At 42.6% G+C, this 13,958-nt stretch overlaps 1 protein-coding gene across 1 annotated transcript; it reads right to left on the minus strand.

The window, feature by feature from the left end:
• Positions 1–6,060: 6,060 nt before the first annotated feature.
• LOC117900796 (selenoprotein BthD) lies at positions 6,061–6,690 on the minus strand. The gene has a single exon (XM_034811278.1). It carries the CDS (start codon positions 6,565–6,567, stop codon positions 6,139–6,141), a length of 429 nt encoding a protein of 142 aa, XP_034667169.1. The 5' UTR covers positions 6,568–6,690; the 3' UTR covers positions 6,061–6,138.
• Between the last annotated feature and the right edge of the window lie 7,268 nt (positions 6,691–13,958).

The raw sequence follows: 13,958 nt of genomic DNA on the forward strand, positions 1-13,958 counted from the left end.
GGCATTCGCACACACCTACAGATCCTACAGATACATTCGCACACTCGCAGATAGACTCGCATACCGAAACGCCTTCCTTTGTTTTTGCATTGCATTTCGCAGGGCGCCAGCACCAAAACACTTTTTGGGCTTCATCCTTTCCCTTGTTTTGTTATCCTGTCCAGGAATCCTCTACACTACTCCTCCTGCATGCGGCTCCAGTACTCTTCCTGCTGTTTGCTAACTGCTCTGCCCCACTCCTTGCCCCTGTTCCCGGTCGCCTAAAAGTGATGCTAATCGCCAATTGGCCACACCGTCGTTATGTGGCTGTCGTTGGCCGTATCTTGTAGCCAAAATTCGCCGATTCACGTAATTTGCTGCGACTGCAGGCTCAGCCGAAAGCCAAACCCAATGTCATGCCACTGGCCCATTATACACTCACAACACGGGGCCTGCCTGAGGTTTTTGCCCCATTAGAGAGTATCTCTCAGTCGTTGATGCCAATGCCGCTGCCATTTGCTGTCATTGTTTTGCACTTAAATGAATTTTAAATAGCAACGTGAGCAGCACACAGACACAGATACAAGAGTATCCCATTTAGAGTATCTTTTGCTGAGGGGGTTTGCCCAATGTTATTTTTTTGGGCTGCTTTCCTTTTTGGCTTCTTTTGTGTTTAACCCCTTTGTCCTGTGGTCGTGTCCCTCCTTCCCTTCCTAGATCTTTCGATGACTGAGCTGAATTTTTAATGCATTTTTGGTCAACAGAAAGGGGAGAGAACGATAGGAAAGCGATAGAATCATAAAATCATATTTAAGTTTAAGTCATTATCCAATGGACAATGACTGCCAATAATCGAAACATAATTAAAAGCAAACTGAAAATAAAACTCTTTTTATTTGCGAAATGTGGCATGACCAAGCAAAAGATACATAAACCTAATGGATGGATTTCCGGTTGAAGTCTATGATTTAAGTGAAAGGTGAGAATAAAGGGTGGACTCCTGTGGATCTGTTTAAAGAAGTTCGACACTTAAAGTTGACCATATTTTGATTCCATAATCTGTACGGCCACTGGCATAAAATATGAGCTGTGTGTATTCTTGTGCAGGGTTAAAACTGTGGAGTTAAGGCAAATGATTTATGGTGTCACGTGCTCAGATTTTGTGTTTGTTTTTCTCCTGAAATTACTGACCTATGCCGCTTGGCTAATGGGCGCCAACAGCCCTAATGTTGTCCTGCTTAACATAGCACGCTCTTTGAGGTTTCATAGAGCAGTTGGAAATGGTGCGAAGAGTAATAACATGCGAAGAGAGGGCAATGTTAGAGCATGAGCAAGTTAACAGTGTGTGCTCTTTGGGATATTTACTCTTAAAAGCAAAATGAGGAACTCTTCCGCTGTTATGGCAACAATGTTAAGGCAACAATGTTAAAGAATGGCTGTTAATGCTTCACTGTTACTGAAGTAACAGTTACTGTTGGTCCTAGCACACCACTGTTGACATAATAGCCGCAAAAAGAGAGAGAGAGAGAGCACATAAATCACAGAAGTCGACGGCTGTCGACGGCAATGCGGTTACATACTCGTACCGTAGGGCCTCCCCTGGACCAAGCAAGTGCCCCAAATGTGCATTTAAATTAGCAGAGCCACCCCCCTGCAGCCACTCTTGGAGCCAGCCCCTGGCTCGGCAATGCCATTTCTATGCACATCGAATGCATAAATCATTAACAAGCGCCCGCTTGCCCCACCGCAAACATAATAACAATACTGCTAAAAACTGCAACAAACCGATGGCTGCCACAAAGGCCCCATGCGAATGCCACCCAATCCCAATCAGCAATAAACCACTTCCCGAACCTCAGACCCTCAGTCTCCCATCCCGCGGGGTTTAGCCACATGTGCAAGCGATTACAGGCATTTCCGGCAATCAGTTTTTAGCGCCCCCGTACATTCAAAAAGGATAGTTGTAATAATTCCTCAAAATGTACCCAAAATTCAATTCAATTCTCAAAACCCGGGCCATCGATATGTCCGGCTCGTGACAGTCCCAGCAGTCAAACGATTGTGTTGTGCCGTCACGCGCTGCCCCGCAGCCCGGTGGAAAGCAGTCAAAATTTATGGTCCCCGTCATAGATCATCACAAATGACAGTCGCCGGAGCAAAGCGATTGGCAGGATTTTAGGGGAAGTGGTTGTCATGTGAGTGTCGGGGGGCTGTTCGAATGGGGGGCCATTCCGCGATTTCATTTTGAATTTTGACTACTTTTGAAGTGGAATTTCAAAAATTGTTTGTTTTATATTTTAGATGAAGCCGGAACTGAGAAATAATTTCAATTTAATTTTGGGGAATGTTTTTTTAGTGGCTTTAAAATAAAAGAAATTGAATATTGCTTTTTCTTTAATAAATGGTTGTTTCATTTTAAGCTTAAATATTATTCTTTTTAATCGAAACCAATTAGAAATGTATTCCAACACAAACCTTTTTTTTCTATCAATTGCATTCTGCATTTGTCTTGCCTATCCAAAAAGCCTCCCGGCTAACAGACAGATAGATCCACCTTTGACTTGTCATTCAGGTCAGTACTGGCCCAGTGACCTCGTCGTTTCACCCACCTACCACCTTCACTTTCTCGTCCACCGCCCACATTCCGAGTATCCATCCGTTGTCTGCATTTCGCTCTGGGAAAAATGTCAAAAATTGTATTTGCATTTCCCGTGCATTTCTTTTCCTTGCAGGTGGCTTTTAATTGAAGTCGAAATTGACTTTGGAGGCAGCTGTTCTACTTTTTTATTCGTTTGAGATTCGGACTCGCCCTGAGGGGTTTAACCTTGATGGGAGCTATGGGAGAAAACTAAGCTGCAGTTCCGATTGAATCTTGTGGCATTAAATCGTAGCTTGTATAGATTAAGATTAGCTTCCTTCCTTTCACGAGAACATTGAAATATTTTAAGCAGATTTAGGTGTTGATGCTGAATTTTTTTTTTTTTTTTATGGAAATCTCATCTCATAATTTAACTGGAAATCTGTGTCAAACTGAAAATTAGCAGCAAAACTGCGGTCAAATCTTGTCATGAAACATTGATGGCAATTTTGTTAATTAAAAACAGCAGCATTGAATCACTGATGACTGTGATAATACTAAGCCACCCATCAATGACGATAATAATTATTCTAAACCAACATTCAAATTATTCACAAACAAACGACATCGACTTTAACACCAATTAGCGGGGACATAGATAAAATTCCATCTAACATGCGCCTGCTTTTTTCGTGATTCCATTAAATAATTTTTTGGCAGCATGAAATTACCTTTAATAATGATTGAAAGTGTTCCAGTTATTTCATACAAATTCGTTAAAGCTGCTGCGCAATGCATCAATGCATCAAATGTGCAGCTGGGAAAAAAGTTGGAAGAGAAACTTAATTAACTTTTCAAATCTGATTTCCTTATGAAGTCTAAAACATGGAAAAACGAACGAGATGGGTAGAAAAACTACAATTATCCGGGAAATGGAAACTGTGGACTAGAAGCTATCCTGTAGGAAGATGTATATTTGATGCATCTTCAAGAAGCTTTTTCTTTACAACTCTCATGACACATGAACTCTCATACTGCATGAAAGTGAAAATATATGATATACCATCATTAATTAATGGTTCATCATTAAAAGGAGAATCGGAAATTTCTGTAAACGTCTAGAACAGAATCCAATCACTTATCACCTATCAATGCTGTAGCTGTAAAGCTGGAAAAGCGCTGGGCAAATTATTGCTCGCTAATTGAATGTCATCGGGACGATCGACAGTGTCAAATTGAAGTATTCTTAGATGCGACTTTTTTTTCACAGGGAAGGAGAAAGGAAAGACCTTAAAATGCCAGGCAAATGGTCTGACATTATGTGGAGCGGTTTCCTGGGGAGAAAAATCTGCGTATACAGCATTAAATTTCCCTTGACTTTCCTTCAAACAATTTTTTGTAACATTTTTTTTTAAATATTTGCTGCACCAGCAAGTAGAAATGACACGAAAGTTTATTATGAATGCAAAAAGATGATAATGAAAAGGGGAAGAAAAGCAGTAGCAAAAAGATGATGGTAAGAAAATGCTCAAAGAGAATTAGAATTTATAATGATTTAGGGATGGGTGAAATGCATTAGGAAGCTGCAAGTACAAAAACCATAAAACGAGGGAATGATGAGAACTCTGCCATCGAGGATGCTCGATTAAGATGGATGTTTTTTAGCAATTCCAATTCCACATCTATGTACAATTTTCTTTGGTTTCTTCTTTCTGAAAGGCTTAAAATAAAAGTGAAATCGTTAAAAAGATTCTAGTAAAAATCTCCATAACTTTCTCCAGAAATCTGGCATACTTTCTGACTCTTCAAACAAGCCAACACTTTTTGGTTCTCCAACCATTTCTTAGCTCAAGCATCAACAGAGCCAGAACGACAGACATGACGCAATCCTCATTTAACATGCTAAGAAACAAAAGGCGTATTCTACACTCTTCACAAACATTTTGTTAACATCCCGACTGACACTGAAACCGAAGCCTTTCTCCGCCCAACAAAAAAAAAAAGAAAATACAACAAAAGAAAGGCACAGCAAGGCAGAAAAGCAAACTCCAGAGAGACGTTTTATTTATAATGAAGTTCATTTACTTTGTGCAAAAATACGGGGAGAAAACAAAAACGCTTTAGTTTCATGTGTTCCGTTTTGTCTGTAAAGGGAGGCAGTAAAAAGGCAGAAAGGAGTGCAAGGACTCTTGTGCACTGATGCTGTCTTCGCGGCTCTGCACGGAGTACGAGTAAAGCTATTGTTTTGGCCGGTTGTTGTTTTGCAAGATTAATATGCTGCTGTTTTCTACTACTTATGCTGCCTTTCAAGACGTTTCCCCCAACTCCAGGTCCAGCTTCTCCCAGCACGTCCCGCCTAGGCACATGTCTGCCAGAGTGCTTTGGGAGCAGGCAGGGTATCTAGAATTTGTGAACAGCTGCTGAATGGAACCAGACTTTCTAGACTATTATGTGATAAAATATGAATTTGAGTTGAGATTTAAGTTTGTGAAATTTGTGTACGAAAGCTACTTAAATATGTATTTAAATTATACCCACTTGTATCTAAAAATTGTTTGGGTTTTGTTGCAAATAAACTCAAGTAAAGGGCATCATGTGGTGCCATCATAATAGATTCCATACAGGTTTTTAGTTTAATGAGAGTGCGTGGGCTGGTGCCTGATGCTTGATGCTGGTGCTGCTACTGGCTGCTCTCATCTCAGTGCGTGTGTTGAAAACTTAAGTCATAAGAGCGGAAGCAGAAGCAAAAGTAGAGCCAGACGGCAGCGACAGCCAACGAAATACTTTGCCAACGAAAATATTATACAACTACTTTAAAGGAAACGAACGGGATTTATTGTGCGCTGTTTGCCTGTGTGTGTGTGTGGGTGTGGACACAGACTTCTTTCGCCCACTGTGCTGCTCAACCAGATGCAATGATGCCGAAATGCAGCAGCACTCTACTTGAGCTCCTCTTTCGAGCTTCTCAAAGATTCTGGGGAAAAGTCCAAGCGGGGTAGGGGATGTGGCTCCTTCTCCCTCTGCCAAAATGAGCAGACATTCCAGCGGGGGAGAGAGAGAGATGAAAGGGTCCTTCCTTACGTCTTCTGCAATTCTCATTTGCATCGTTTGGCAAGCTTCCTTCCTGCCATAACTGGCGGCGTTCTGTATGCAGTTACACATCACAATTTAGTTCGCAGCAAAAGTGGCAGCCGGCCCCAGCTCCCTTCTGCACACAGTTTGTCTTTTCATTAGTTTCGGCTCCTTAATGTTATCCTTCTGAGATATCCTGCTGCTCAGATATCGCTGCGAAATGTGAGGTTGGGCGTGGATAATCTTACACACAGCCAGGGGGCTATTAGCATTGCAAGTTCACACTCGTGTCGCTTAGAGAGATGCAACGACCATCATCCACGGGTGATTATTAGCAAAAGATATTGGATTCGTAGGTAAAATTATTTAAATTTTATTGCATCATGTGTCCTAAGTTCTAAAACTCCAAATATTAACCCACATTTTGAGTAGCTCCCTAGCACTGCCCTGCACCCCTCGCACTCCTTTCTACCACTCTCTTGCTGTTGTTTCCCTGGGATCTTGTGTTGCTATTCCTTCTCCGCGTTGTGGATGTTACGGCTGCGTCTCAGATTCGACATTATCTTCCGGCGTAATTCCTTCTTTGTGGAATCATCATCGCCCACCAAATTTAGAGCATGGCAAACCGATGTGATTATGTCGTCCACATGTGGCACTTTGGAAGCGAACGGAACCCGCCTCAGACCCGTCCAGATTTGCTGCCTGTCCGAGCTGGTTTCGGTGGGAGTGGCGGCAATCGCTACCTCGAAGGCACCCTCCTCCGGCGGGCCGTTCTCGTTGATCCGCAGCTGCAGATTGACGTGCGGGTGGAGGGCACGCAATGCCTCCACCAGTGAGGCATGCAGCAGGAGGGCTTCCCGACGGTAATTCTCGCGGTAGCGACAATGGTCGATGTACAGCACCGGCTGATGGGGGTTCAGTGCCTTCTTGTCGCTCATTGTCGCTCGAGGGGTGGGCAGGGCTGGGCAGGGCAGGTGGAAGAGCCCGAAAGCGGGCGAACAGGTGGATAGAACTGTAGGCAGTGCTCTCAGGTTTCGACAGGATTCTCCTGGGTGGCTGCTTATCTTGGGGGCCGCCGTCGGGACCCCCTCGTAAGGGCAGCATCATAAATCAAATAAAAGAGCGTATCTGACAAATAAATCTTCGAGAGCGAAAGACCACAAAAAACTGCGAGGACCTGAAAAGAACATGCAAATGGGCATAAAATATGCAGAGGCCAAAAGACCAACAAATGAAATAAAATAAGGAAAGGTGACTGCATTTCAGATGAAGAAGACTGAGATACCCTGGCAAACGTATTACATTTAAATTCAATTGGAATATTTATGTAGTCACAGACAATGAATGTGTGAACACAAATGTAAGTGTGTATTCATTCTGGAATTCATTCCAAGCCTCTTCTAAAACCCATAATACCCTACAGAAAGAGCCACTAAAAGATACACAAGTATTCAAACACACATTTTGTATGTATCGTCCAGTTCCTGCTGACATTTTGACCTGCGGCGACTCGAGAAAAAAGAAGGAATATATAATTTAAATGAAGGAATTTTTTTGCAACATTTTCCAAAGCTAAAGAGTAAAGAAAGCACAAACACAAAAGGGAAAGCGCACTCCCTCTCGTTCTGTCTGTATAGAGAGAGGGAGAAAGATAAGTGAGGGAGGGAAAAATATGTATTTTAATAAACTGAACACAAAGCAGAGTAGCAAAAGCTGTGTGCCCGGTGCTGATTCTGGTGCCGTGCCCCAGAACCAGCGGCAAGGTTAGCCAGCAGCTCATTCATTCAGTTTTTATTCAGTTTTATTCACAGTTATTGAATGTAGAGCAGCTCCTCTGCCCTCGAATAATATAAAAATAAATATAAAATACGAGTAAAATCTCCCCTCTTACCATCTATGATAATAATGCAAGCTCAGCCAAGGGTTAGAGGTCGGGACGTGAGCATCAGAGCCGCCACGGATGGGCCAGGGACAGGGCACAACCAACGACAGTGACCGACGACAGATGACAGACGCCGCAAATCCGAAAGAAAATATATTCAGCCAAAAACGTAATGCGGCTGGAGTTGGGTGGAGTCTTTAGGAGATGGCTGGGACGTGGCAGTGGCAGTGACGATTGGGTTGCTGTTCCCTCTGATTGGATCAACATACTTATCCTTGTGTTGGCAAAGCACCTAACAAGGAGTCACAAATAGTCGGAAGGATATTTAAGACTCAACCACTTTAATATGTTAAGGAAAAGCCATTTGAAATGTTGATTTAAACATCGATTTTGCATACTTTAAAAGGAGCCAAGGCCCTAGAAAACTGGTGTGACTGTGGGGGTGGGAAGTATCAACAAAACCTTAATGTGGCATGGCAGTAGCTTCTGACCATGCTTGAAACCTCATTGCAAAAATCACTAGAAAATTGAATAAACCACGAATCATATCTATGCCAAAACTTTAACAGCAAATGACACCCCAAGTTTTAATGAATCCCACAAGTTTTTAAAGAAAACTGCAACCTTAGAAAGACTTCATTTACTTTTACTGGCGATGATGCGATACGACTTTCCATTTCTCACACTCATTAGGATAATTGTCAACAGCGTCGGGGTGGGGAATGCTCTTGGCGAGGACGCCTTAAAATGGAGGCTGAAACTTATAGATGACCGAGAAAACCGGTCAGTGGCCGTGGCCTCGTCCCATTTGTCAATGCCTCAGTTTGTGGCAGCTACAGGGCCTGCGGCGGCACCAGCCTTCAACCTTCAGTTTAACTTATTCATTTTTCTTTTCTCCTTTTTGCAGCTTGCCACAAATTGGCCAATGCGTTTGTTCAGGAATCCAGAGCTGCCCCAACAACGCTGGGGATTAAAAAACGTTTTGCATGCCCCTTGGCATGGAGAGGGAGAGAGATATAGAGAGAGAGAGAGAGAGTCGGGGGGGCAGCAGGGCCCCAAAATGAAAATGCGTAAATGAATTTGCGAAAATAGTTCGCCTGGCCGTCGCTTGATTAAATTTTCTTCTACTGTAGAGAGAACACGAGTGTCCGGCGGGCATAAAACGGGGCCATGTATCCGTAGTATTATTTATAAAATATCCGGCCTCCCCTTGTTATGGCTCTAAATGAGTTTTCATTGATATACAAACATAGATTGGGCCACACTCATCGAGGGATTTCCCAGGCGTTTCTACGACCTCTGCAGTCCCCTGAAAATGTTTGCTTCCTTTTTTGTATTTTATTTATTTCAATTATTAAAAGTTTCGGCCCGAAACGTTGCCCACAGAAATGCCTAGGAAAACCCTAAAGGAAAGTCGAAAATGCTTTTCGTTTTTCCACCAGGGGGTAAGGCTTTTTCTCCCAACTTCAATTTGAGGCACAGTTTTATACACACTCCCCATTTGGGGGCACTGTACCATCACCCAATATTCCACTTTGGACGCCGTTTTTTCTTCAATCCCCTATTTTAGGCACTGTTCTATCCCCAACCCCCAAGCTGGTGGCATGGCTTCCCCCGCCACTACTTCGTAGTGTCTGTATTTTTGTATCCCACGGTTTTTCCACCATTTTATTGTTCGTGGACTTTGGGCAAACAAAAACATTAACTGCTCAATTGTTTTCAACGCGCCCTGCCTTGTCCTGAATTGATGGGCTTTAAATTGTTTAGCCTTCCCTCTCTGCCTCTTTACAATTCCCCGCTCCTTCTTTTTCTATCTCTCGGTGTTTGGGTCTCTCTCTATGGATATGTATCTGTATCTAATTCGCTTGTTTATTGCTGCAATTCATTCATAATCATCTGAGTTAGCCTAATTGGTTTGTCAGGCATGCAATGCCACGGACTTTTGTTTAGTTATATTGAAATTCTGAAATTAAATTTCACTTAGAAGTAGTTTTTTATTGGACATTTTTGATTTTTATTTTATTTGAATGGGATTTTAATGCTCCAACCAGCTATGATGAATTCATAATTATTCTATTTATTATTGGAACTCGTTCTGAATGTTAACACAATAAAACATCAATTCAAAATGGCTCCAAGTAATAACTTATCCTTGAAATACAGGATAGGCATACAGGATACGCAGGTACGACTTTTATAACTCATTAAATTTACTGGCAAAATGAAATCAACAACTGGAACAGTCTGCTGCTTGGCATCTTTATTTGAATACTTTATTTTTGCATTATCATAAATTTCTTTGCGGAAAGGAGAACAATAAATTCCATTAGCCTCCTCTCATATTTGCTTTTGGGGCTTTTCCACATTTCCCGCGCACTTTTCCACCGGAGAGATGCGTTGTCTTCAACAGGTAAACGCTTTATGTGTGCCGTACTTTCCGTCTGCTTTCTTGCGTTTATAATTAAATATTTTCTTTTCAATTTTTATACCACAAATGGTCTGGTTTATCCAGAGGCTTTCGAGAGGCTTTCCAGAGGCGTGGGGGTCGTCTGGGTTTTCCATGGGCTGGGAATGGGAATGTTGGGCTCTTCAGTTCATTGTGATTTTTAAAGTGTTTTGTTTGTCTTTAATTAGCAGTTTATGGCCTGCCGCTTATCTCTGAGCAAAAGGAATTTATAGAATGGGGGCTCCAAACCAAAGGAAAACATTGAATGGGATGTGCGTGTGGGCGGCTCTCTCCTGACTTAATGACCAATTGGCGGGTAGTCTGGCAGCGGTGCGTGCATCGTGCCTGTTTGTGTGTAGCGTTAGTGTTTAATATGATTAATTACCTAATTATTGCATTAGATTACCGTGCAGCTGGGGCTATTACGGGAAAAGCTTAAAGTTTGTCCTGCGGCTATCGTTTAATCAGTGCTGACCAGAACGTATTTATTTTTTTCGATCGAGCCATGAATCACAGAAATTTACACTTTCAACGATTAATATTCAGAACAGTACGGCAAACTAGCATATGTTTAGTAGAAAATTCTCCCTCACTTTCTGCCAACTTTAAGTCTACTTAAGGCACCCCCTTACCGGGGCGTAAACAAATATTATTAAATAGAAACCAAAGTTTCCGCATAAATCCCGACAGCATGACACGGTCTGCAGTTGTTTAAGGAGTGAGTCAGTGAGTGAGTTAGTGAGTTTCCATGTGTTTATTGCGAGTATCTGTATCTGTATCTGTGTATCTATGGGGATGTTTGCCTAGCCATGAATGTTGAAATGCTATTTTGTATAGCATACTTAGCACAGCGCCACGGGAGGCCTATTCAAACACATCCACACTACATACACCAACACACAGACAGAACACACACAGGAGCATACCATTTTCAATATCAAAGTCACGTGCAACTGTTGTATATTAGTTTCCCGGCCTCTCCCTGATGTTGTTTTTCTGTATTCTTTGTCGGTTTTGGCAACTGCTACTGCTGCTGCTGCTGCTGCTGTTGCTTCTGCGGCGGTTGCGCTTCGGCAACGCTCGAGTGATTTTAGTTTGAGTTTTACGTGCCCATCAAAATGATTATGGGCACGCACATACTCGTAGCTACACGCCCCATTCCATAGATACATCCATACATGTATACCATCTCCCACACGGACATAGTTTCAGGTTGTTCCACATGTTGTTGAAGGTATTCATGCACTTCATTAGGAGCGTCATGTCAAGCGGCAGAGCAGAGTAGAGCAGATCAGAGTGTGGAGCAATGTGAATCTACGTATGTATGTACATATATGTATGTATGTCCCTCCATCAATGTGTGCTGTGGAGTATCTGTATCTCTGCTGGTGTATCTGTGTGTGCAGTTTGTCGCCTGGGGGCGTTGATGTTTAGCGCTCGGTAAAGTCGTTTTAATTAAAGTTTGTGCAAGCATTGAAATTATGTACCGTTACGGTTTTATGCATACTCAGCTAAGTGCGATATGTCCCAGCCCACCCTCTATCTCTCCCCAGAACTCCCGACTCTGACTCTTGTGGATACATTTTCGGTTGTACGAGCAGGCTATCGAACAGCCACAGGACCCGACTCAACTCTGGTGTGTTGCAGGTTCGTTGGCGGTGGCATGCAGCCTACCCCTGAAATTAGTTAAATAGTTTCGCCATGCATTAAGCCGATTAAAAGTTTTCCTATCAACAGAATTATAATTGTATCTCTCTCTTTCAGATGCAACAAGTTGCTTCATTCAGCAAAGGCAATTCCCTCATTAGTGCGTTGGAATCAAACTTTGAAATGTACTCTGTGGCATATGAGTAAAATAAAATCTTGCACGGATTATTTTCTTTTTTGCATATTTTCCTTACCTCGAAATAATCTTGTCCAAAAGACAACTTGACTTTGTTATTCCCATGTTGGAAGTTGCAGTGACTGGTTCAAACTTCTTTGCCTTTACTTAAATTTCAGGCTGTCTTAAAGGAAATGAAGTCATTGAGAAAGAGAATCTTAAGCTCAACAATTTGTCAGAAATCATCCATTTATTGTCATTTTCTGTTGCCTGGAAACAAACTGTGACTCCAAGCGCAGACTGTGCATGTCTGCAGTATTCATTTACTCTGAGCTTGGAGCTTGGTTACTTGGAAAATATATTATTTCATGTGGAATTTGTAGCTTAAAGGCAGGTGAAAGTCCTGTAAATGCAACCGAGAATTGGGTTGCCTCAAATGGTTGAGGCTAGGCTGGCAGGATGCGGTTGACCGCGGAATCGCTACACAGAAATGCTCCAACAAAAGTGTTGAAAACCCAGGCAAAAACAATTGGCGGAAAAATGCCGAAAAACCACAGAAAACGAGAAACCAGACAGGAAAATGACAGGAGATACAGTGCAAGCGATAGAGAAAGAGAGAGAGAGAGAGAGAGGGAGAGTTTTGTAGGTTGTTTTTGTCCCTGCGACAATTGCTGTTTGCATTTATGCGAAATGAGTCGCGTTGGCGTGGCACGGTGACAGGGATAAGGGAACCAGAGCATTGGTAATAACCCAAGTAAATGTCAATGCAGGAAATGCTGCGAAAACACATAAATTTTCCATGCACCAGACACACACACGCACATTCCCACACACAAATGAACAAACGACTCGCATTTGCAATTGCATTATAATTTGTTGTTGCCACTACTGCGCCGCTCCCCCCGTTGTTCCTGCCACCCACTCACAACAGTCTGCTCTAAAAGTATGAATCATGCCGACAGTGGATGACAAAAGCCTGTGGCTCTCTGCCGTATGCGCCATCCAAAATGAGCTTGCTCTCGTTTTGGCTCTTGGGTCTGCGTTTGCGATTGCATTATTAATGCATAACTCTGGGAGTGTTATGGCACATGGGGCTCGGCTCGGGTTCCCCCGAACACAAAAGCGAACATAGACCCGAAACCCCAGCACCATATCCATCCTGTGTTAATTAGCCCATCGCTATTTGGGCATCGCCTCGAGCTCCCAAATATGCGACAAAAGTTGCAGTCTGAATGGCTTTGAAGAACTGTAATTAAGGCCACAACGTTGGGTTACTCCGAGCATTGCATTTTCATAGTTGCACTCCTTCAAAGTGAAGTTGCTGAATGCTTTCCCATGCAAATGACATGAAAAATGGGTTGCCGTTTGTGAAATAGATAAAGCCACTCCATTAGGATCTGTGGGGGTACCTCAAGAATTAGGGTAACATTGGATAGAGTTTTACCCATCTAGCTTCAGCCTTTGTCATAAGATTTTGTACATTAAGATAAGCCGAAAAAATATTAAATATTGCTTTAAAAGGTTGAATATGTTTTAGATTTATTCTGATTAAATTTATCGCCAGCTCTTTAGTGTTGATTGAGAGAATTATTAACAACGTTTGAGTATCTTTCCAACCAAAACTCAACTTTAGTAGCGGATTTTGTCCAGGAAAGCTTTCAAGAGGCCGTGCAGAGGCCCGTTGTCCCGTGTGTCACTGAGTTCACCACTGAAAAAGACAACACTCTCACTGGAGGCCCTCATGGAACAAGCGAACGAACGAACGAACGAACGAGCGAACGAACGAGTCTGAGTAATTGTGTTTGTGTGACAGGCGGGGAGCATAAAAGTGCAATTTATATGCTTAAATGACTTTATGATGCAACGCAGCCAGAGCAAAAACCAGAAGCAAAGTGCTGAAAAATAACGTGCAGCAGGAAGCAGCACACAGCAGCAAAAGGAAAGAAAGTGGGAAAAGGCAAAGTGGGGAAAAAACAACAGAGGCAAGTGTCTGCGTGAGAGCACGTGAATTGTTTACATGTGATAGAGATTAATCCATCAAGGGTGTAAAGAGGAGGCCGCTGCCGCACGGAGATGATGTGGCATCAGCAGGAGGTCGTGCGAATTTCTAAGGATTTCCAGCCAACGCAAATGCCTCTGGAAAGGAAACTTCATTAAGGGCTTTTATGCTTATCCCCAG

This window comes from Drosophila subobscura, chromosome U (genome assembly GCF_008121235.1).
Source record: "Drosophila subobscura isolate 14011-0131.10 chromosome U, UCBerk_Dsub_1.0, whole genome shotgun sequence".
NCBI classification, from domain to species: Eukaryota; Metazoa; Arthropoda; class Insecta; order Diptera; family Drosophilidae; genus Drosophila; species Drosophila subobscura.